The sequence below is a fragment of the Vigna angularis genome, chromosome 4 (genome assembly GCF_016808095.1).
Source record: "Vigna angularis cultivar LongXiaoDou No.4 chromosome 4, ASM1680809v1, whole genome shotgun sequence".
In the NCBI taxonomy this organism is placed as follows: domain Eukaryota; kingdom Viridiplantae; phylum Streptophyta; class Magnoliopsida; order Fabales; family Fabaceae; genus Vigna; species Vigna angularis.
This window is the reverse complement of record NC_068973.1, coordinates 30,351,315-30,374,917: the sequence shown is the minus strand read 5'-3', so window position 1 is coordinate 30,374,917 and position 23,603 is coordinate 30,351,315. Positions and strand designations below refer to the sequence as shown.

The following is a 23,603-nucleotide window of genomic DNA, read 5'->3' as shown; positions in this document are numbered from 1 at the left end:
AAAGTGTTTTCTTTTTCTTTTCTTTTTTCTTTACAGCATACGTTTACCTTTAATACGTGTAGATATTGTGGATTGGAAAAAGATAGCTTAAATATGATTTTAATTCTGTAAAATACGAGTAACGTTTTTACTTTAATTTTATATTATTTTATGTTTTCAAATTTAAAAATATTAGTTATAGTTTCGATAAAATACCTTTCATTGATCTTCAATATAGAAATAGCTTCTGACATTTTGATATATTTAAAAAAAAATTATTTTGATATTGATAAATAACACGTTTTATATAAAAGTTATATTGTAAAAGATTAGAAAAAACATTGTACTGGGATGTAATTTCATCTAAGAGAAGTATTGAATCCTGTACGTACGTCCTCACTTATCCTCTTTCTGCGACTCTCTTCTCATTGGTTATCTGTATTCTCTCCCCATCCTGTAGATCCAAATTTCCTTTTCCTTCTTCACTCCCAATCCCATTCTTCAAGCTTCGCCAGAGAAACTCTAATATCTTTCAAGCAATCTAAAGTTAAAGGCGCCAAAACCTTCAATCGATAATTCTAGGCGTTCTATAATGCAATCAATGGCTGCTTCAATCACTAATGCGCCATCCGCGGTCAATTGCCCGAGCTATGTCGGTCTCCGAGCGCCGCAGAGGACCTTCAACTTATGCGTTCCTCAACATGCCACGAAGTCGTTCCCTCCGCGCCTTTTCGTCGTGAGAGCGAGCGATTCCGAGTTCGAGGCCGCCGTTGTCGCTGGAAAGGTTCCGTCGGCGCCTCCCGTGCCGCCTAAACCGGCGGCTCCGGTTGGGACTCCGGTTGTCCCTTCGCTTGTGAGTGTATTAATTGTTTTGTTGCATTACTACAACTAACTACACATTGCTTTGCAATGGTTTGATTGGTTTTGATTGGATGTTGGATTTTGTATTAGCCACTTCATCGGCGTCCTCGTCGGAACCGGAAGTCGCCTGCGCTTCGGTCGGCTTTTCAGGAAACTAGTATTTCGCCGGCGAATTTTGTGTATCCGCTCTTCATCCACGAAGGTTAGTCTCTTTGCCCACGGTGATTTTTTGTAACTTAGAGAACTTATATAAGTTATAAGCATTTTGAGTAAACGGTGTTCTAGTTTCATTTCATTGTTCACTGTCATTTGTACTAAACATAATATAAATGAACTACCAAGGAGCCAAGTTTTATAAGATCAGAGACTAAAGTAAGAGTTTTAATTAGTCAAGGACCGATGATTTTGCAAAAGCTTTTTTATTTTTCGTTTTTCACTGTCATTTTTTTGCTACAAATACTATTTTTCGTTTGTAGGTATTGGGTTGTAATATAGACTAGTATTTTCTTGATTATTTGATGTTGGACCATGAGAACGTTTGAGTTTGAACTTGCAGGCGAAGAAGATACTCCAATCGGAGCTATGCCTGGATGCTACAGGCTTGGATGGAGGCATGGACTTGTACAAGAGGTTTTATCTGCTACTGTTTATGTGTCTCTTACTGTTATGCATGACTTAAATGAATCCCTTATTTGCCTCAAGTTTTTATTTCATTTTTACGTTCTTCAATTTTAGTGCCAAAGTCATTAAGCGAGTGGAATTTTGGAAATGTTGTAGAGTGAAGTACAAGTTAACAAAATCAAACCATTCACAAATAATAGTGAATCTGAGGTTTAGAGATGTCTCTCTACTTTGTTTTAAAACCGGACTGACTAGTTGGATCAGAAAACCAGTGAACCAGTCCGTTAACCAGTTCAAAGAAACCACAAAACCAGCCTTTAGAAGTCATTTTTGAAAGATTGAGTTAAGTTTAAAATTCATTTCTAAATATAGTCATGCCTTTCTAGGATAGGTGGTAGGTTTTGCTTGGGTACTAGCGAAAACACAACCATTGCTGCACATGCGTGTCCACATTTTTTATTATATTATTTTATTTTAATTAAAACATTGTTGGAGAAGCAATATAGACTGCAGATTTGCATGAAAGAGGAAGAAAGAAAATGTAATTGTATTGTAGAGTAATGGCATATACGTAACAAAATAATAGTTTTGAGGTTCAAAATATTGAAAAGGGCAAAATAGGAATGTCAAAATGTATATACAAAATGGGTATCTCCATTATATATTGTTATAAATGTTATCGATTATAACTTAGGAGTAGAGACACAAATGAAACGTTTTTCTTGTTTATATTTTTAAACTGTGTGGGTGATGTTATTTTTACTGTATCTTGTGTAACTTACTATAAGTTTAGTAATTTTCCGTGGGCATTTTGTTCTTCAGGTTGCAAAAGCACGGGATGTTGGTGTTAATAGTATTGTGCTCTTCCCCAAAATTCCAGATGCTTTGAAGGTTCTATTCTCTCTCCTGTAAACTATAGGTCTTTAGTCAGATAACTATAGCTTAATCTAATATAACAACTTTCTCCCTTTAGTCTCCCACAGGAGATGAAGCATACAATGAAAATGGTTTAGTGCCTCGGACAATTCGTTTGCTCAAGGATAAGTACCCAGACCTTGTAAGTGAACACTATTTCAATAATTTGAAGATATTATACTGTGGTTCATATAGGAAGGTAAGCCAATGACCTTTCTCGTTCAATCTTTCTTCAGGTTATCTATACGGATGTTGCATTAGATCCTTATTCATCAGATGGGCATGATGGCATAGTTAGAGAAGATGGTAAGCTATCAAATTTTCCTTTTATACTTTATTTAGAAACCTATTGAGAAAAATGAAGAAATTATAGGGTTTTTAGTTGGTTCTTGCTATATTTGAATCAATATTGTTATTTCCCACACCATATGGACCTCAAAACTTCGAACATATGTGTCATGTGGAGATATAAGTTTGGTTTGGTGGTAAAAGTTGGAAGAGAGGAAAATATAGGTCATGGGTTCAAGGTCTTCTCACTAACCAAAACTAACATTAGTAACTAATATTTGTCGATAAAAAATAATTTCATCCTGAATGTGATGTCTTGACTTAACTCATGAGAGTTTTGTGAAGTTGGGGCATGGATGCTAAATAAGAATATTGTTTAAAGATGGAGGTGTCAAAATGGGTTTCAACTTGTGAGTCAATCCGACTCACCACGTGATTGAGCTCGGTTAGTTTAAAAAAAATTGTTCTTTTAGATATGAGTCAAACTTAACTTAGCTCACTTAACCTGCCAGTTAAACGAGTTCGAGTTGAGTTGGAGGTGGGTTAACTCCGTAACTCCCCAACAACGACCTTTATTACTTTTTTATCATTTTTTTATTGTAATTATTTATTACTTCCAATTACTTAGGTTGACAATTTGATATTTTTAAAGATTAGAATGTTGTTTTATAATATTTGAATAGTTTGGATGCTTAATTTATTTGTTTGTCCAATTATATAGGTTGACAGTTTAATTTTCAATTACGGTCTTTATAATAATGTTTGGTGGAATATGTTAACACTATTGTATTTCTATAAATAGATGAGTCGAGTGAATCCACTTTGACTATACTTACAACAAATATATGAAATAAATTAAGAAAACAAAACATTTGTTAAGTGAGTCAACCTATCTAACTCACCAATCCGTTGTGGGTCGAACTAGGTTACAAAATTTATGTCTCACCAAAAGGTGACTTGGGTTGAACTAACTATTTTTTAGCTCAACATGGGGTGAGTTAACCCATCTTAACTGTGTTGTCTCACTTTTACTCTCCTATTCAGAGACGATCTTGTTTTATGGTGAGAAATGATATGGAAGAAGTATCGAATTGTTCCCAATATTCTTGCATTCATTCCTCTTGCTTCAAACCTAACAAGATTTTGTAAGGATATTGGATCATGGAGTGCTCCAAATGCCTAACTACAACATACCTAAACATTGACCAAATTTGGTTCATAGTACAAGATTTCACCCATTTAAACCTTGACAAAGCACATCCCTCCATTTCCTTCTTAACTGCCTGTATCCTCTCCCTAATTGAATCTCCTTCTACTGAAAATACTTCTTATCCTTTAACCTAGTTGTAGGCGTCAACTCTAGCAAACAAAAGAATATCTATTGTCTCCAACACTTGTCTCTTGGTCATCTTGCTTGTCTGCCTAAGGCCCACTTTTAACTCTTCCATTTTCCGACTCCTGGTGATGCATTTCTCCGAAGTCCCCACCATACCTATTGGAGAACTGTGTCTTCAAGAAGGTGTTCAATCTTTTTCATTCTCGCTTCTTGTAGCTCACTGCAAGATTCTAAACTGCTTCAAAGTTTCTAAACTTCTCTCCCAAGTAATCTCTTGCTTTCATTCTTGTCCAAAACGTGTAGTGCTCCCTGGACCTTTTATTAGTTTTGATAGAAACCTCGTTTCTTATTACAAGGAATAAGGTAACTCTCCCCTAATTATAGCACTGCAGAACTTCGAGGGTCTGCACCTCCTCATACCCAACGGCCCCAGTTCTCTTATTAAGTACAAGATGATCTTTTTTCTTATCTCTATTTCTGGATGGCTGAGTGATACGCTTTGCTGACTGTAAATAACTAACTAATGAGTTATCTGACTATGTTTTGTTTTTGTTTCCTTCTGGATTAGCAGATAATAAGGAACACAAGAAGAGAATAGGTTCTACTTTGGTATTTGAATCACCATCATAAGGGTACCTAAGTTTTATGGTAGGATGTCTACCTACTTATAAGTTGACCTTAATGTATTTTTGCATCACAAAATGCAATTATTTGGAATTGAAATGTGAATAGAATTAAGAATGCAGTTGTTTGGAATGGTAACTATGTGCAATGAAGATATAGATCAATAATAATATAAAGCTAGGATAATTCAACATGGAAAATTATACAAAATACAAGGTAAGAAAATGAGCATTAATTCATTTCATTCTGCAACGAATGGTCATTTATGATTCTGTGGAATCAAAACTCTTGATTTTTTTTTCCCATACTACCCATAAAAGACTGGAATTGAATCGGTATTATTCTCCCCTTTGCCATGTACCCTCTACTTTTAGTTTAGTACTTTTTGAATGTGTCCTGTCTGTTTTTCTTTTATTCCAATAGTATTATTTTTGAAGAAAAATATTATTTCCTTAGGAATAATTGACATTGATCTTAATATGTAGTTTGTGGCTCTATTTATCAACTTTAGTTGGGAAAAGAGTAGTGACCTAATCTGGTTGAGTTTGAGAGAAGTGGTCCTTCTTCATTAATTAAATTATATATCCTTGATATCCTGTAGGAGTTATTATGAATGACGAAACAGTTCATCAATTATGTAAACAAGCTGTAGCCCAGGTAATGACTGTCTTCTATGTACTTTTTCGACTGTAAGCTCAATTATGTTTTTCAGATTTTTTGAACACATTGGTTGCCTCCAGAAAGGCCTTGAAATGTTCATTCACTCCCAAATAAGTTTCATTTGTTTCATTTATCGATGTTATTTGATTCATGTAAATAATGGATTCAACATGGTGGTGTCTCAACTCCGAGATAGAATAAAATAAAAGAGGAAATAACCGATGCTTTAAGGATATTAAAGGTTGATTATACTGAAAAATCATCATATGCTTTTATGCTCCCAATCTCGAAGGCTTCCTTGCTACATTTCTCTATTGCATCACTAACATTATGTTTGTCTATATTCTTTTTAATTTACTAAAAGGCCCAAGCTGGAGCAGATGTTGTCAGTCCTAGTGATATGATGGATGGTCGGGTAGGAGCATTGCGTGCAGCTCTTGATGCTGAAGGCTTTCAGCATGTTTCTATAATGTCCTATACGGCAAAGTACTTTTTACTTGCCATTTCTTTTTCTTATCTCATTTTCTGTTTATACAAGCTTTCACTGGAAACTACTGAAGGCTTAGTCAGTACGGAGATGTATACATGCATCCAAAATTAGAAATAACTCCAACGAAAATAAAAAAGAGAATTTGAAAATTAAAACTCAAAAGTAACTAAAGATGTAGTATTATATTTCATTGATGCGTTACAACTTAGAAGAATGAGTTTATGGAGATAATCTAGAGTGAGTATCAAATGATATCGGTTAAAAAGTGAATTTTAAGCATAAATCAATCTCACAAAACCGGTTTGAAATGTGAGGATTGCACCCACTTATATATTATAAATTAACTTTATCTTTAGTCGATGTGGAACTTCCAACACACTCATCTCATGATGAGGTATATACGTCTCGAGCGTAGGACGACAATAATGAGTGGTCCGACAGCGAGTGAAACAATATGTCTAATAAACAACAAATTTCGTCAGGATAGACTCTAATAGTGACTTTGATACCATGTTAAAAAGTGGATTTTAAGTCTAATTCAATCTTACAAAACCAACAATCAGTTTGTAAGGTGAGGTTTGGATCCATATATATTCTAAATTGACTTTATCTCTAGTCTATGTTAAACTTTCAACAATATCTATTGTCTACCGTATGTTATAAAAGATTCAAAATGTGAGGGGTATTGATTTAATTTTTTATGTGAAACAATTCTATTGTGAACAAGTTGGTTTCTTTTTCTTCCAACTTATAAGCAATTTTATCATCCTTACTGCCATTGTTATGACCATCCAAATAATTTAGATTTGCATGTTCTTGCTGCCATAAGCTATCTCACTATTTTTGCTAATTGTTACTGAGTTTATTCATTGACAAACAGTTATGTATGCATATAAAATTTACTTAAAAAGATGGATTGACGAAGATTGTTATTGGTTTCATCCATGTCCTTTTTGTGTGTCTGGTACATAATTTGGTCCAAAACAATGTCATTTATCTATTGCCAACAGGTATGCAAGTTCTTTCTACGGTCCATTTAGAGAGGCACTAGATTCCAATCCCCGGTTCGGAGACAAGAAAACGTATGTATCATCTTGAAATTGAACTTACCATTCTATGAAATCGTTAATCCATTACTAATTCTTGGTTTGTTCATAAATATGGCCTGGCTGAACAAAAGTTATCAGATGAACCCAGCTAACTACAGAGAAGCTCTGACTGAGATGCGGGAGGATGAATCTGAAGGAGCTGACATTCTCTTGGTTGGTTCACTTTTCTTGTGCGCTTAGGTGCAATTTATGCTCACTTTTACCTGCACTATTTTTACAAACATGAACAAATGGATTTGCAGGTAAAGCCTGGTCTTCCTTACTTGGATATCATAAGGCTGCTCAGGGATAATTCTCCTTTGCCAATTGCAGCATACCAGGTTCTTTTCTTTGTCCATTCTAGCACTAATCTTAATATTTCTGATTAAAAGTTGATCAAATATTCAATAAATTTTATCCGGTGCTTGCTGCAAGCGAAAGAAGACTATATATATAGTAGACAAATATCACAACTCTAATTTAATATCAGGCTGAGGCACAAGTTTATGTGTGATTTAACAGTTATTGCCCTTTGACCAATATGTTATTACATTGCATCAAATTCTAATACGATACTTTAGAAGAAATGATTGGATGGAAATTTATTTCTATAAATATCCGTGGCCTTTAATTCTGGCAATTTGAAAAATCCTTGCACTATTAATTAAATTTTTAACCATCAGCAAATGAAATGCTAGAAAATTAAGTTGTTGAAGAAATTTGTTTGATATGCTAGTTTATTTTGGACACTTTTAGTAATTATAAACTACTCAGTTTACGTGTTCTGTAACGATTGTCCAACTTTTATTTGCTCTCCAGTGACCCCCTATGAGATCTTGAACGTTGTTTGGACAGTGGAAATTGTATGACTAGAATTAATTAATAACAAAGGAAGAAGATTTTTATTTAATTGATTTGAAACAATACATCCACTTCTATATACAGAGAACTCAAACCCTAAAATAATAATTACAAGAGATTTCTAGAATCTTCTAACAACTTTTAGTAATTTAATATCTTACCAACAACTATCAATATTGCATCTAGGGTTTCTTTCTTTTGTTATGGGCTTTTGGGCCTCAGTCCACTATCATTTTGTTGTTTCATATAAAGTGTAGTATATGTTATATAAAATGTTGTAACTAATTAAATTTATTATAAAATAATAATCATATTAGAAAAATATGAAAAATACTTAAAAATATAATATAATAATCTAATAGAACAATAATATTTCATTAAAAAAATTTAAAAAGTTATTTATAAAATCATATAACAATAAAATAATATATTATTTATAAATATTTTAATATATTTTTATATAAAGTAAATTCTAATGAGTTTATAATTCGGCTAGTTTACTAGACTCCACGAAGTTATGTAAACTCTCGATTCACAACATTCTTATACCAACTAGAAAGAATTAATAACAAAGAAAAGATTTTTATTCAATGGAGTACATTCACTTCTGTATATAGAGAATTCAAACTCTAAACTAATAATTATAAAAGATCTCTATAATCTTTTAAATACTTCTAACAACTTTTAGTGATTTAAAATCCTACTAACAATTTTCAGTACTGCATTTGATATCCAACTAACAGTATGAAAAGAAGACAAAATAAAAAAGAATCTTGTGAAGAATGGAAGCTAGTCCAACAGCATATGAAAATATGAAAATTGTTCATCAAAGATTTAATGGGTTCGGTTATTCTTGATAGGGATATCCTAAATTATCAGGTCTTTAAAGCTGGGAATAAAAGAAAACCTTTGCATACTTTTATGTGAAAGAAAAGATTTAGTTCTGAATAGTTTTAAAACAAGTTTGCTTGGTTTATCTTCACCACCCTTTTTGATTTTCTTAATTCATGAAACAGGTTTCTGGGGAATACGCAATGATAAAGGCTGCTGGTGCTCTCAAAATGATAGACGAAGAAAAAGTTATGATGGAGTCACTGATGTGCCTCCGAAGGGCCGGTGCTGATATCCTCCTCACATATTCTGCTCTGCAAGCTGCCAGATGTTTGTGTGGAGAGAAGAGGTGAGAGATTCTCCAATCACGTAAGGCATTGTTCACAGAGAGACAGATGAGATTCTCTAATTATGTGGAAGGCTGAAGAGATTTCCTAATACCAGCATGTTAAGCTGGAATTTTGTCAGTTGTCAATTGTTTAAGAATGACATTGGGGTATGTGTATAGAGAGACACATTCGTAATAAAATATTATGGTGTGGTTTCATTTTTTATTCTAACTTCGGGTAACGTAACGCATGAATGCACCTGTGTACTCGCCTACTGAATATTGTAGTAAAAACGTGGGGATGGTAAAACCCAATTGGCAAACCGACCCATCTTTAGTGTGACTGGTAAAACGGGCCCAAAGCATAATGGGGGCAGTTTGGAAGGAAATAGGCCAGGCCCAAGGAGAAAAAAAAAGTGTTGTTTCCTTTGCCACCCAACAAATGCTTTCTCGTTTCACTTTCAACGGATGTCAACATCATTCGTTACATATTTTAATTTTTTTTTATATTTTAGTTTATTATTTTAATTTTAGATTTTATTTTAATATTTTTTATTTATGTAATATATTATAAAAAAAAATTAAATATGGATGTGACCACATCCATTAATTAACTAATTATATAAAAAATATTCAAATAATTAATTAAATAATAATACATAAATTAAATTAATAATAATTATTTTATTAAATTAAATAATATTTACATATTCATTTAAAGGCTTAATAGCTTATTTTGTCTCCAGTTTTGGTGAGTTGTGTCAATTAGATCCATTCTTTTAAAAAAATGTCAATTACATCTTTACTTGGTAAAATTTGTCTCAATCAAGTTCCTTCTGTTAAATACTCATACACGTCGTTAACTTTTTATTCTCTCTCCACTGTTTCACTACAACACAGCAAACCTTTCTGACACACTTGACACAAACTTTTTTATGAATCTAAATGAAACCTTCTCAATCTTCTTCTTTCCTTCGATTACTACCTCACTGAGCTCCTCCCCCCTGAAATTCAATGACCCCTTTTCGAATTCGACTCCAAACCCCAAATAATCGACCTCGACACCCCTAAACCCCTCACATTGCTTCACAAGAAACCTCAATTAAATAGGAAACCTTCTCTGCAAATCTCTCTCCCAAGAAGATCGAGTGGATCCAATTTGGGAAACAGGTTCCCAACCCGCCTGTGGTATTGTTGGAGAACCAGTCGGAGAATAAGCACTACAGAGGAGTCCGCCAACAGCCTTGGGGAAAGTTCGCCGCCGAGATTCGCGACCCGAACAAGCGCGGGTCAAGAGTGTGGCTTGGAACCTTCGACATCGCCAAGGCCTACAATCGTGTTGCCTTTAGGCTTTGCGGCTCAAAGGCTATCCTCAACTTCCCGCTTGAAGCAAGCGCAGTGGAGGAGGTCGCCGAAGCCGAAGGCGAAAAGAAGCAGCGCCGCGAGGAGGAGGAGGTAGAAGAAGTCAAGCTGGTTGTGAAGAAGGAGAAAAAAAAACAGGAGGTGAACTGTTTTCGGGAGTTTTCGGAAGTGCCAAAGGTGGCTAATTTCCAGTCGTATGTGAAGGAGTTGGCGAGCCTGTTATCCGGTGCTGACGGACATCACGAACACTGACGTGGTTAAGCTTGGTGACGGGAGGGTGGTGTGTTTGACGGAGACGCATAAGGGGGCGATTGTGATTGACCCTAATATGCTGGAAACGATCGGGAAGTTCGTGTACAGTGACTAGTTGGGGGTCTGATTCACTGCGCACCCCGTTGTGAGGGATAAGGAGTTTGTGACGTTGTTTCCAGATTTGGTGAAAGCAGGGTACCTTGGGGTGAGGATGGAGCCCAATACCAAATGATATTTGGATATCTTAGCCTTAGATTGTGGAAAGATCATAATGCATAAGAGTGACTTATGGTTTACTTAACATTGATTAATTAACAGGGTTGGACGATTCAGAATACCACTGGATGGAAGTCTATATGGAGAACTAGATGCAACATTGGGCCTAAATGAACATGGGAAAGGCATGGACTTGTGCAGCATAAACCCTAATCATCTAGGAAAGAAATAAAGATATGTGTATGCTTATGGACACAGTGACCTTGTAACCCCAATCAATTTCTTCTTCCCATTTTTTTTCTCTCTGATTTGTGTGTATTGTGTTAATTGATGGCAACGATGTTGAGAATAAAAGATATGATGGATGAATTGATTGCTGACAATGGAGGTGGAGAATGAGTGGGAGAGAATAGAAGAGTGTTTTGGGGTTGGATAATCAACGAATGAGTTATCTAAATCAGAGTAATGGAGGTGGAAAAATGGAGATTGTGCGTTTGACTTTTTGTATTGGAATTGGAAGTATAACTGCATAAAAGGACGAAAAGATAACACTGACAGATGACAGAACGACCTGCTGTGTTGCAGAGAAACATATGAGAGAGAATAAAAAGTTAACTCTGTTTGTGAGTATTTAACGGAAGGGACTTGATTGAGGCAAATTTTACTAAGTAGAGATACAATTGATATTTTTTTAAAAGGAGGGATCTAATTGACACAACTCACAAAACCTGGGGACAAAATAAACCATTAAACCTAATTTAAAATACAATAAATTAAAAACTAAAAAAAGAAAAAAAAAACGTAACGAATGTGGCCACATCCGTTTAACTAATTATATAAAAAAATATTAAATAATTAAATAAATAATAATACATAAATTAAATCATTAATAATTATTTTATTAAATAAAATAAAATTAATTTATATATAATTACGTAATAAATTTTAAAAAAATTAAATAATATTTATATATTAATTTAACATATAATAAATTAATAAATTAAAAGCTTAAAAAAAAACCTTAATGGATGTGGCATATTCGTTTAACTAATTATATAAAATACAATAAATTTAATAAATTAAAAACTAAAAAAAATTTGAACGGATTTAGCATATTCGTTGAAGAAAAAGAAGTGGGATGAAGGATATTTTAAAATATAAAAGATAATTTTTGAATTTTTAAAAATTGTGGTGGTGTAGGAAGTAATGTGGGGTAGTGGGAGTAACCCTCAAAAGTAAAACTTTGTGGCCCATAAACATCCTTATACTACAAAGGCCCTGGTTGAGATTCTTTGTTAAGGAGGTAGTGAGGTTTAATGGGGTTCTAGAGTATGTGGTGAGTAATATTTATGAGTTTATTTTGAAAAGAGTTATCTAAAATGCAGGACAATAAATTACAAATGAGTAGAACTTACCATCCATAATCAGATGGACACACTAAGGTAACAAACAAGTGTTTGGAGACGTATCTAAGGTGTTTCATCACCGACCAACCTAAGTTGTGGGTTATTTGGATGCCTTGGGTAGAGTTTTGGTTTAACACAACTTATAATGGATCTACAAGAATGACTCCTTTTGAAACTCTGTATGGGAGATCGCCCCCAAGATTGTGCAAGTGGTACTTATTGTGCAAGTGGTACAAGGAGAAGTGAGAGTTGAGGCTATCTACAAAGATTTTTTGGAGAGGAATGAGGTGATAAGACAGCTAAAAGCCCATTTGCCTCATGCTCAGGACAAGACGAGGACCCAAGCCAATAAGCATTGACAGGAAAGACTATTTGTTGTGGGTGATTTCGTGTTTTTAAAATTGAAACTAAATAAGCGGCAGTCAATCATGAACAAGGTCAATCCAAAATTGAGTGTTAGATATTATGACCCTTTTGAGATTGTAAAAAAAAAATTAGGAAAGTAGCATATCGTCTTAAATTGACACCAAATTCAAATATTCATCCTATCTTTCATGTGTCATTACTAAAGAGAGTGTAAACAAATATCAGGTTGAGGAAGATCTTCCTACTAGGTTAGATGATAACAGAGCTTAATTACTAATCCCTGAGGGGATCTTGACTATTATGAGCAACACAAAGAGGGAAGAAATTAAGAAACAAGAGTTGGTGCACTGAAAGGGACAAAATGCTGAGGAAACTACTTAGGAGGATGAAGTGACAATTCAAAGTTAGTTTCTAAAATTTAGCCTTGAGGACAAGGCTCTATTTCAAGAAGAGAATATTGATACACATTGAAATGCTATTGGGCTCAATGAGCCCTGGATCTAAGAAGAGAAGGGTAAGAAGAGGTGGGGCAGAGTATATGAGAGGCAAAAAATTAAGAAGGGTAAGATGACACACTAAGAGGTTTTTGGGTGGTTAGAAGAGAAAGAAAGGGGTATTGTTTGTTTAAAAAGAATCAAGGAGATTGTTTAAACGACATATGAAGAAGAGGTGAGTTAAGAGAGAATTTTTTTATTTCTCTTAGGAGCGTTGCTATGGGTAGAGAAATTGTTGCATCCTGCTGAATTTCTTATTTTTTAATACTAAATACTCAGATACATTATATTCTAGATTGCATTTATTTTATTACCGAACATATCAAGTTTCAATTGCAAGTGTTTGGTCTTTTAACCCTTGACTAGTCTTTTAACTTGGTAAAATGGCGTTTAATATAGCTTGCTCAGTAATTTGTGTTGACATTAAAGACTAGGGAAAGTGTTCAAATGTAAAAAAATAACTAAAGTGGAAATAGTATATAAAGGTAGAAACTAGAGTAAAGATATATAAACTTAAACTAAAGTGACAAACACTTACAATATGAAGAACTAAAATGAGAATTTACTCGTGTAAGAACATGAGGAGGAAGAGGAGGGGTGAAGTAGGGTGCCAATTTTGTACGAAGTTGAGAGAATGAGTTGTGATGTGAGAAAAGAAGAGTAGATGTGATTAGCCATGTTGAATGAGATACCTCTCTGCAATAGTGGCATGAGTAGCAGCACCTATTGGTAGAACGTCTTCATCAATCATGAAATAGGGAGAGTGTCCCGTATGAGTAGACCCCAATGTTTCATTCCTTATCCCTATGTAGAAGAAAGCTGAGGGAACCACCTCGGAGTAGAAGGAGAAATCTTCAGCACCCATCATAGGTGGAACTACCCTGAAATTCTTCTGACCCAGCAAATCAACCGATACCTTCTTCACATGCTCATACATTCTCTCATCATTTACTGTTGGAGGATAAATTGTGTACTCCTTTTCAAAGAAATCCACTTCTGCCCAGCATCTGTACACGCTTGCCTGTTCAACAATCACCTGTTTTCCAAAACAACATTCTTCTCTTCAGTTTCCTCCTTCTACAGATTTTTTTTTTTTTTTTAATTCTGTGATTTCAGTCCATCCATCTAACATTTAACTGAAATATGGTAAAATGACACCGTTAAAGTTTCTAACCTGTTCTATTCTTTCAAGTAACTGGTAAAAGCTGGTGTTAGAGAACGCTCTGAAAGTCCCACCGAGAACCACTGTGTCTGGTATCATGTCAAGATTGTTGCCTCCATTAAACGAAGTTACAGAAACAACCTAATAAGATGTAGTTGGTTAGGAAGGTATGCGAAAAGACACATAAATGGAGATTGGGAAAAAGGAAAACAAGTGTGATATTTGAAGGATGCAAAACCTGAGAATCGAGTGGATTTGATTCGCGGGAGACAATACCCTGTAAGCTGATAACAGAAGCCGAAGCAGCCAAAACAGGATCAACGGAACGGTGGGGATCGGCAGCAAAACCCTTTTTGCCCCTAATGACGGCTCTGAAAAACCCACAACCGGCAAGGAGGGGCCCAGGCCTTGACCCGATTATTCCAGTTGGATGTTCATGGGATACATGAGCTGCAAATATTGCTTCCACGTCCTCCAAAGCACCATCTTGCATCATTCGTTTTGCTCCATTTCCAGCTTCTTCAGCTGGCTGGAATATCAAAACTACAGTTCCCTGTCATCCACAGAAAAAACACTTCAGTTGGTCATCATCTTTCTTTGCTCAAAATAAAATATATGATGATGAGGATGAAATTGTCGAAAAATAATATACTTGAATCTAAGTCTTACACTAAATATAAATAATAAAATTAAATAAATTTATTATTTTAAGATTTTGAATTCAATATGATTTTTTAAGGAAGTTAGATTCCATGTCACTTATATAAATTTTTTAATGATAAAAAAAAAAAAACAAAAATCCATCAAAATTTACGTGAGTATGGTAAAGTCTGGTTTTTATTCAAAAACTCATTATCTACCATATATCATGTTCCTCAATGAGAAAACTAAGAAAACGTAAGAAATGAAAATAAAAACTTAAAAGAGGAAAATATATTAAACAGAATATGGAAAATTACGACGGTTGTGTTTTGGTTAGATTTTGTTAGTACCAATTTGTGAACGATGGTGAGTGAAATAATACTCACAACAAGATTCATAGGACAATGTGGTTGGATTTAATAAGTATGGTATTGCTTTTAGGTGACACGAAAATAAAGATTGGGAACCACATCACATCTCGCCTTCTAAATTCAACTTTCCAATCATCTCACACTTCACTTCCTACTCTTCCCCACACCAACCCCATGCCATTGCCCCCAACACCCACTACTTTTCTTGCTTTCTTTCATCAATTAAAAAATCTCAATCTTGAATAAAAAACACATTGTCACAAAATCAACTTAAATCACCTACACCAAATATCCAAAAAAAATATATGAAATCAACTCAAATTTTCAATTCTAAACAGTAACTTCCTCAAACATCAAATAAATTTTAAACCTAATTTAATTTTAAAAATTAATTTAAAAAGTAAAATTTATATTCACTTAGTCAAACTCCCATTACAATACCGATATTTAATACTTCTACCTTACATATGTTTGTATTATTCGTTATACATAGGAGGGAGTAGCTAAAAATTTATGTTGAAAGAAAATGTAGAAAATAGGTGATAGATGTAGGGACTGAATTGGTGGCAATAGGATGGCCCCTACTGCTTCCTACACCTAGGCTCTGCGTTCCTAGTTATAGGATAGCCCCCCTGCTATCCTAAAGTTAATGGTCAATTATCCTAAGTTTAGAGGTCTCATCAATGACCATGTTTTTTTACTGAAAGGGTACAGGGTAATTTTTCTGGTCAAATGTCCTTACACTGTCTTTGTTTCCTATATAAGGTCCTTTTTGCATAGGAAAGGAAATTTGGATCTGAAGTGATTTCACGGCTTGATTTTTAAGTTCATTGTGAGAAATGAGAGGACAAAAAGAGAGGTCTACATCCACATCCACTATTTTCATCCATCAAATGCAAAGATCCCTTACAACACTCAGAGTCCTATTGTACGTTATCCACAATATCGAAACTCATTTTCTCTTCTTTTTCTTAGATGTTTAAATCAATATAGAATATTAATTTTGAAGTTGACCTTCCTTATATTTTTTTGTCTTATTTTTATAATATATTAATGAACATTAATTTTAATATTTTAAAATATATCGTTTTGAAGATTCAGTATAGTTACGTATGAAAACTTTAACAGAAAATCTAGATCAAGGTTTCATATTTTTATTCAAAATAGTAAACTTTCTATTTATCCTCCTTTTTTTTAATTTAAATTAAATGGTTTCATTTTCTAATTTTCTATTTTTTCCTGTATCACTTTGCGTAACTCTTCCAAACAATCCAGAAAAAGTGTATGGTAGAGATATTGAAGAATATGATGAGGTACATAAATGGCAAAGCAAACTTTATTGTTAAGGACGACTTCTGACATTGCTTCAGAACAGGTCCTTTAATAGCAATGCAGCAGTGATTGGGTAATTTCTTTGCCTGGCGATTTTTAAATACTAAACTTATGTTTCTTTTCGATCAAAAGCATATTTATAAAATAGTTTAATTTACGAGGATGTTATTTTAAATTATTTTTATGATACTTATATGTTAATTTATTTTCACCTTTTATTATTTTAAAAACTGGAACAAACAGCAAAAGATAAAAGATAGCACCAAAACTATAAAACATAGTCATTCTAAGTGTACTGTTTCTCGTACAAAATTCAATAAAAACAAAAATATAATGCCTCAGCAATTAAAATATATTTTATTAATTGGATTTGTTTTTAAAAATAAAAATATTACTAGCTGTAAAGTTAGAATGACTAATTTATCTAACCAAACCCACTCTAGTTCCTATGTTTTCATCGATAATTAAAATTTGGTATTCGAATGTGATCGAGCTTACAATAGGTTTGCAATGGTTGGGTCCAGTCTAATGTGGTTCTGATGTGACTAATCATCTTAATTCAAATTTATTATTTTAAAATTTCATATGTGTATTTAATTTATTGAGTTATTTGTATTTAACTTGTATTGAGTCAAATCTTTTTCAGAAAAATGTATATTTTACTTTTAAATAAATGAAATAATATACACTATCTTTAATAAAAAAGAATTCTGTGTGGCTTTAATAATTATTTTTATATTGAATTGTAGTTTTTTATAATTTATTACTAATTTTCATAAAAGGTTATCATATTAGAAATAAAATTAAAATTTTAAATATATCTTTTCACTTCAATGAAATTGGTTAAACAACAATATTTCAATGAAATAGAATATAGATGGATATCAAAGAGTAAATATAGACCCAACTTTGTTCCCTAAAAATCTCGCTTATACTAAAAAATAACTGTGGTCACACTAAGGAGAAAATTGGCCTGAAAAGGATAACCAAACTCATCCGCCATTTCGATTTTTTAAAAAAAAAATTGTTATATATACTAATAAATATATTTTGTTAAAAATCTGGTATGAATAAAAAATTTTAAAATTGAGTTGGATATCATAATAAAAAATTAAAATCCTGACAAAATATATTAGTGGTTAAATATATAAATAGATGTAAAATTTATTTTACAAAATAGTTTTGAAGAATTGAATTAAAATTAAAAAGAAAACACTGCTTAACATATTTTAAATTAAAAGTCAAAATCTGTAAGAAAAAATAAATAAAAGGATGGAATGACTAAGGCAAATAAGCTTAATTATATAATTTAACTAGTATTCCTCATTATTTATGAACGAGTTAGGAAGTAGAGTAGCAAGCACGTTAAAAGGAATCTGAACTTCCTAATTATAGACGAAAACGTAAAATCATAATCTAACCCATTTAACTCGCTAAATGAGAAAATTCAGAAATTCCTAATGCAAAAACTAATAACAGAAAAAAGGTTATTGAAATAAAGTTACACAGTAAGCCAGTTTTGTATGCGTGTAGCGTCATATATAACTTATAAGGAAATATGCCTACTTTTCGTTGTACGTGGGAAATACATGTAAAAACAAAGACGAATTTAGATAAATACGTGTTGTAAAAAATGTAAAAAATAATATTTAGAAGACACCCGCATTTACTTGTCAAACCTGGGCAGACAACCCACTTGCCCTGATTCTTAGAAATCATAAATAAATAAAAAAGTTCGTTAGAGAACCTTCTAAACACCACATTCTAAAATCTTTCACGTGATGAGGTCTTACAAATTTCAACGCGCCTCATAATTGGAAAAGTAAAAACATACATATGGAGAGTTGTTTATAATGTAATTGTTACGGTTCAATAATAATATTAAATTATATTATCATCTAATAATAAAGTTATCAGAATAAAATTTTCAATTATTATAGTAAATAATTTTAAAATTAAAATTAAAATAGTTTTTATTTTATCTGACAATATGAAAATCTATAAAAAAAAATATTCACCCCGACAAAGCATAATATAATTAAAATGGTGTAAGAAAATAGTAATCATAATCAACTCTGTACTTCAAAAATAGGACAGACTGCAAAAAGCTCAAATTCTGAAAGAAATAATGGCAGCCAATCAAAATATATCCACTTGGCTAAGTTAATCTGGAACCTCGAGATAGAATCGAAGTAATTTAATAATAATGAATTAGATTAAGTTGGGTAACCTAGATTTATAGATAATATATTTATTTAATTATTACTACTTATTCAATACACATCATTTAAAATTTATACAAATATTGTAAAACTTGATATTTAGTAGAGATGACTGTAAAAAGGTGTTAAAATTTTAAGTTGTGTTTACTAAGAGATTTATTATTTCATATATAACATATAAATCCTGTAAATATTATTTTCATGAACGGTAATTTTAAATATTTTGTAATTATACAGGTTTATATCTATGTTAAATTTTGTGAAATGTCCAGGGTTTTCTTAAGGCACCAAATAGAAAACAAAAAGATTGACTTTTTTTTCTTTCTTAAATATAGAAGTTCCACCGTTTGAATCTTTAGGAAGAAGTTTTTCCACTGTCTGTCCTTGTGGGAGCCATTACTGATAGCGGCAATATATCTAAACCCACACAGTAAGAAGATTGTGTCTTCCACAGAAAAGTGCCATGGAATTGTTAGAGGCAAAGGAAGTGTAATGGACCACACTTCTAGGCCCAAGTGTCGTCCCAAATAAAGTTATGCCATTATAATCCATGGTATCAAGATAAAAGATGTGAATCCTATATACTCATTTATTATTGTAGAAAACGGAAAACATATATATAATGTGTTAAAGTAAATACTGTCAAATTTCATAGATTATATCACCTTGTAATTAAGCTAAATCATATATAAGATTTCTTGCTCTAAATTTGAAAATAAAATAAAATTATGTAGTTGTAAATGAATATCCTTAAATGTAAGTATGAAGTGAAGTTGTTAATTATGTGTGATTGAGATAATCGAGGAAGTGTCGAAAATAATTGTAAGAAATGGTGGAATAGTATGTTGATTAGTAGTAAGAGATAAGGAAAGAACAAACCTTTAATAGATGCTCTCGAGTTTTCAAGATCTTGGCAGCGCCAAGAAGCATGGCAACGTGTGCGTCGTGCCCACAAGCATGCATTTTGCCGGCAACTTTAGACCTGTGCTCCCACTCCACAGCTTCCTACAACGAATCCCGACTAGTGATGAGATGGAATTTTGTTTTATCACAACATAATTTGGCAAATCATACTTTTTGTTATGTAAATGTAAAGTTAAGCGCTTTTTTTCACTGCCGGATGCATAAGAAATAAATCTATAGTCAACGGTAGTAAAGTGGGGTAGAAGTAGTGAAAAAGAAAACACATCCATCTATATTTTTGGTTCAAATGCTACTATGAAACTTCAAAGCAAAATATTACAATAAATTATATTAAGGAAGATTAATAATGTAATAAAATCTATATATAATAAATTTTCTTCTTTTCTTCTTTTCAAATATAACACTAAAAAAACAAATACTCTTTTTATCTAAGTACAGAATCTAATATATTCTTCAATAATCTTTGTTTTTTAAGTCAGACACAAAAATTTCACAATCATAAAGTATAACTACTTTTTGTACAAAACACTTATAACAACTATCTAAAGGTTTATCATTAATATCTATCATATAAAGACAAATCAAAGATTTCAACGTATGTTTCGTGTCGACACGTAATAAGACGCAATAAAAGAATAATCATAATAATTTGTTATCATAATAAAATATTTAAATATAAATTTTCTTCTTATTATTAAAAATGTTTTAAAAATCTAATTAAAAACATTTTTTTTAATTATTTTAATTATTTTAAAAATTAAAAGTAATATCATGAATGAATGAAGTTAGAGATAAACATGAATCTTTGAAGGCAAGTTGGAAAGGATTAGAAAGTCCACTAAGAGGGTAATATTATTATATTATACCATGTTATATTATATTTATTATATTATATTATATTAGTGGTTTTTTGTGAATTTTGGTTTTGGTTTTAGGTTTTGAAGAAGACAGAAGGAAAATTGAAAGGAAGAGAGGGAGAAGGAGACCTGAATGGGAAGTGCGTCCATGTCAGCTCTGATGGCAACAAAAGGAGGACCACCAGTGCCGATCCAAGCTCGAATACCGGTCTTAGCGAGGGGATACCGATAGCTAACTTCCATCAGATCCAACTCCTCTCTCACCAAGCGACTCGTCTCGATTTCCTCAAACGCCAACTCAGGATTTGCGTGGATCTTCCGCCGAATACCTCTCAGCCACTCCGCTGTCTCCGACTGCCGCGCTACTTTCAGCACCGCGTCCGAACAAGCCTCGCTCCACACCTCGCACTCCGCTGCCACCGGTGGCGCGCCGAGCCTTGTGCTGTTCTCCGACATCGCCCTCTGACATCTCCGGTCGGGAAACAGCACGCGGTTGTAGGCGGCGGAGGGAGTAGGCTCGGCCGCAGCCGAGACTGCGAGGAGGATTGATAGGAGCAGGATGGAGTAACGGAATTTCATACTCTGTTTTTTTAGTGGAAACAGAGTGGAGAGAGCGAATAACAGAGGAGGGGGCGTAAAATAGAAGGAGAGAATGGGATGAGAGAGATGAGAGATAAGAATTTGAACAGGTGGTGATAAAGAAAAGTATAAAAAAATGGAGGTGACAGAATTTTGTTTAACTTTTGTGATTTTGGTCCTCTGACAACGGTTGAATAATTCGAGCACGTGGGAAGACAGACACGGATGTATTTACTTCTACTTAATGCTAATACAATAATACACTGATTCGAATACATTGTCACACCAAGCATCCAGTCAATTTTTTTAATTAACTAACTTATTCATAATTAACAAATGAGCATGTCGGAGAGAATAATGAATGCACTAATACATATCATTTTTTTTAAAAGTATCTTTTATGTGTCTCCCGTATCAATGAAATATTTTAAGGTTTATTTAATGACTTTAAATCCTCCTCAATAAATCTTAAAAAAAATTTACTGGAAATTATGAAAACAGAATAAATTCGATATAAATATGGACAATGGATTAAAATTGATTTTTTTTACTAACGTGGTTTTCTTATAACCAATTGATTTGATTTAATTTGCAGTTTAACAATTTTGAAGTAATTCAAATTTAACAATATATTATAAGTTAATTCATTTTCTAAAGAAAATATGTGTAATCAAATGAAAAACTCAAATTTGACTAACTTCTTATAAATATTTATAAATATGTGAAGAGAGACTAACACAATAATCCTATCATAAAAGGAATGAGATGAGGAAGGAGATTATCTTGATGTAAAATAACATATTATTCGAAAGAAGTAATACAGAAAGAGTAATTTTAATATTTGTATTTTGAATTTCAGATAATATTATATATTGAAATTTAAGAGAGGTAGATTCTAAGAATTATCTTATGTGATAATATATATATATATATATATATATATATATATATATATATATATGTGTGTGTGTGTGTGTGTGTGTGTGTGTGTGTGTGTGTGTGTGTGTGTGTGTTTAATTAATATTTTGGTTTTATTATAAAATTTGTTTAATGTGATTTTTTTTTGTCTTCAATTTAATTTTTAGTTTTATTTAAGAGATTCAATGTAATTTAGATCAAAAAGAGATATGGTGGTCAAAGGTGGTAGAATGTGAAAAAGACAAAAACAAATCCATACAGAACCCAGAAAAAAAAGGTTAACACAGTAATACATAATCACGGTGTTAATCTCAATTTAATGAAAAACACCACGTTAAATTGAAGGTAAATAAAAATCTAAAGAATCATATTGAATAAATCTTTTATAAATATTGAGACTAATATAAATATGACATAATATTTTTTGCATTTTCTATTTTTCTTTGCTATAAAAATATAGAGCTCCTTTATATATTTCCATTTCCATTTTATTCTAGTTTATTTAATAAAAAAAAGAAAGAAAATGTGTGTGAAAGTAAATATGTTTTAACATAATATTGAAAACAACAAACCTTTTAATATAACAGAACAGCTAATGAAATTATACAAAATTATTATATTATCTTATTTTTATTCAAATTGAACTCCATGCAATTTATGTTTGATTGCTATATATTTTTAATTAAAAATCAAACAAAGATGCACCACAAAAATTCCCTCACGTATAGAATTAAAAAGCTATTGTGAAACATCATATTAAGGGCTACTAATATTTATTTCTTTGGCGTCAACGAAAAATCTATATGCATATAAAAATGAAAAAGGTGAGATAATCGACGTACAGATATCAAAACAAACTGTAAAACAGAAATCTTACCGCAAATGGAGTTTCTAATTTGTAATTTGTATATTACTTTATCTTTAATGTATTTGATTTTCCTTTTAAATCTTGAGAGCATTTTATTAATACTAACGTCTTTCTAAACTAGACTTTTAACAATTAGATTTTAAACTTTTGATAAATTTAGGTATGTTATTCATTTATTATTTATTAAATTTTTGCGATCTACTCACTATTTAAAAATTACATATTTTTTAATTGAGTATATATAATTTAATTTTTCTATTAAATGTCTTATTTGATTGATATTTTCTTTACATATTCTCATTATAATTTTATAATTTTATAATTCAATGTCATGATTTTGAATTTTTATAATTTTTTTTCTATTTTATGATCCAACATTAATAAATCATCATCATTACTTATAATATCTTTAATAAAAAAATTCTAAATCATATCTCAATCAATAAAAAAATAAGTGAGAAGTTTCCAGAAAGTTATGAATCTTCAACAATGTTGTCTCTTAAGCCAATCACGAAGGGAATTGTGCGTGAACAATATGATTCTCTTTAACCTCCAAAACATTGTCACGCAACAAATCCTATGAAAGAATTGAACTCGAGTTTCACCCTTAGTAGGTGCACATTGCAAAATACAAAGATGGGGCCAAACCAAAAAGGTTGGTTTTGCAAAGTAAAAGTACTTGAAGTTTTGGCACAAATCTTAGATAAATAAGTCTAATGATACCATTATCCTCTACACTGAGGTAAACTA

General features: G+C 32.2%; 2 protein-coding genes and 1 pseudogene across 2 annotated transcripts; 2 read left to right on the top strand and 1 right to left on the bottom strand.

The window, feature by feature from the left end:
* Positions 1-387: 387 nt before the first annotated feature.
* On the top strand, positions 388-9,114 carry LOC108331727 (delta-aminolevulinic acid dehydratase, chloroplastic). The gene is made up of 12 exons (XM_017566627.2): positions 388-832; positions 931-1,042; positions 1,397-1,470; positions 2,284-2,352; positions 2,435-2,518; positions 2,613-2,682; positions 5,226-5,281; positions 5,649-5,770; positions 6,785-6,856; positions 6,955-7,036; positions 7,126-7,203; positions 8,740-9,114. The coding sequence occupies exons 1-12, from the start codon at positions 572-574 to the stop codon at positions 8,905-8,907; spliced, it is 1,248 nt and encodes a 415-aa protein (XP_017422116.1). The 5' UTR covers positions 388-571; the 3' UTR covers positions 8,908-9,114.
* Positions 9,115-9,786: 672 nt separating this feature from the next.
* Positions 9,787-10,566, top strand: LOC108330444 (ethylene-responsive transcription factor 5-like; annotated as a pseudogene).
* A 2,892-nt stretch (positions 10,567-13,458) lies between these two features.
* LOC108331929 (IAA-amino acid hydrolase ILR1-like 6) lies at positions 13,459-21,276 on the bottom strand. Its single transcript, XM_017566957.2, has 5 exons — positions 20,618-21,276; positions 19,587-19,712; positions 14,379-14,693; positions 14,153-14,281; positions 13,459-14,014 (listed from the first exon to the last, which is right to left on the bottom strand). The coding sequence occupies exons 1-5, from the start codon at positions 21,065-21,067 to the stop codon at positions 13,649-13,651; spliced, it is 1,386 nt and encodes a 461-aa protein (XP_017422446.1). The 5' UTR covers positions 21,068-21,276; the 3' UTR covers positions 13,459-13,648.
* Between the last annotated feature and the right edge of the window lie 2,327 nt (positions 21,277-23,603).

What these genes read in the sequence shown, in the direction of transcription:
- LOC108331929 (XM_017566957.2), bottom strand. Translation starts at nt 21,067, where the DNA reads ATGAAATTCCGTTACTCCATCCTGCTCCTATCAATCCTCCTCGCAGTC. An exon ending in CTCGAGAGCATCTATTAAAG is followed by an intron (nt 14,694 to 19,586) that starts GTTTGTTCTTTC and finishes TGTGGATGACAG; the next exon opens with GGAACTGTAGTTTTGATATT. An exon ending in TACTTGAAAGAATAGAACAG is followed by an intron (nt 14,015 to 14,152) that starts GTTAGAAACTTT and finishes TTTGGAAAACAG; the next exon opens with GTGATTGTTGAACAGGCAAG.
- LOC108331727 (XM_017566627.2), top strand. Translation starts at nt 572, where the DNA reads ATGCAATCAATGGCTGCTTCAATCACTAATGCGCCATCCGCGGTCAAT. An exon ending in AAATTCCAGATGCTTTGAAG is followed by an intron (nt 2,353 to 2,434) that starts GTTCTATTCTCT and finishes TTCTCCCTTTAG; the next exon opens with TCTCCCACAGGAGATGAAGC. An exon ending in AAGGAGCTGACATTCTCTTG is followed by an intron (nt 7,037 to 7,125) that starts GTTGGTTCACTT and finishes ATGGATTTGCAG; the next exon opens with GTAAAGCCTGGTCTTCCTTA.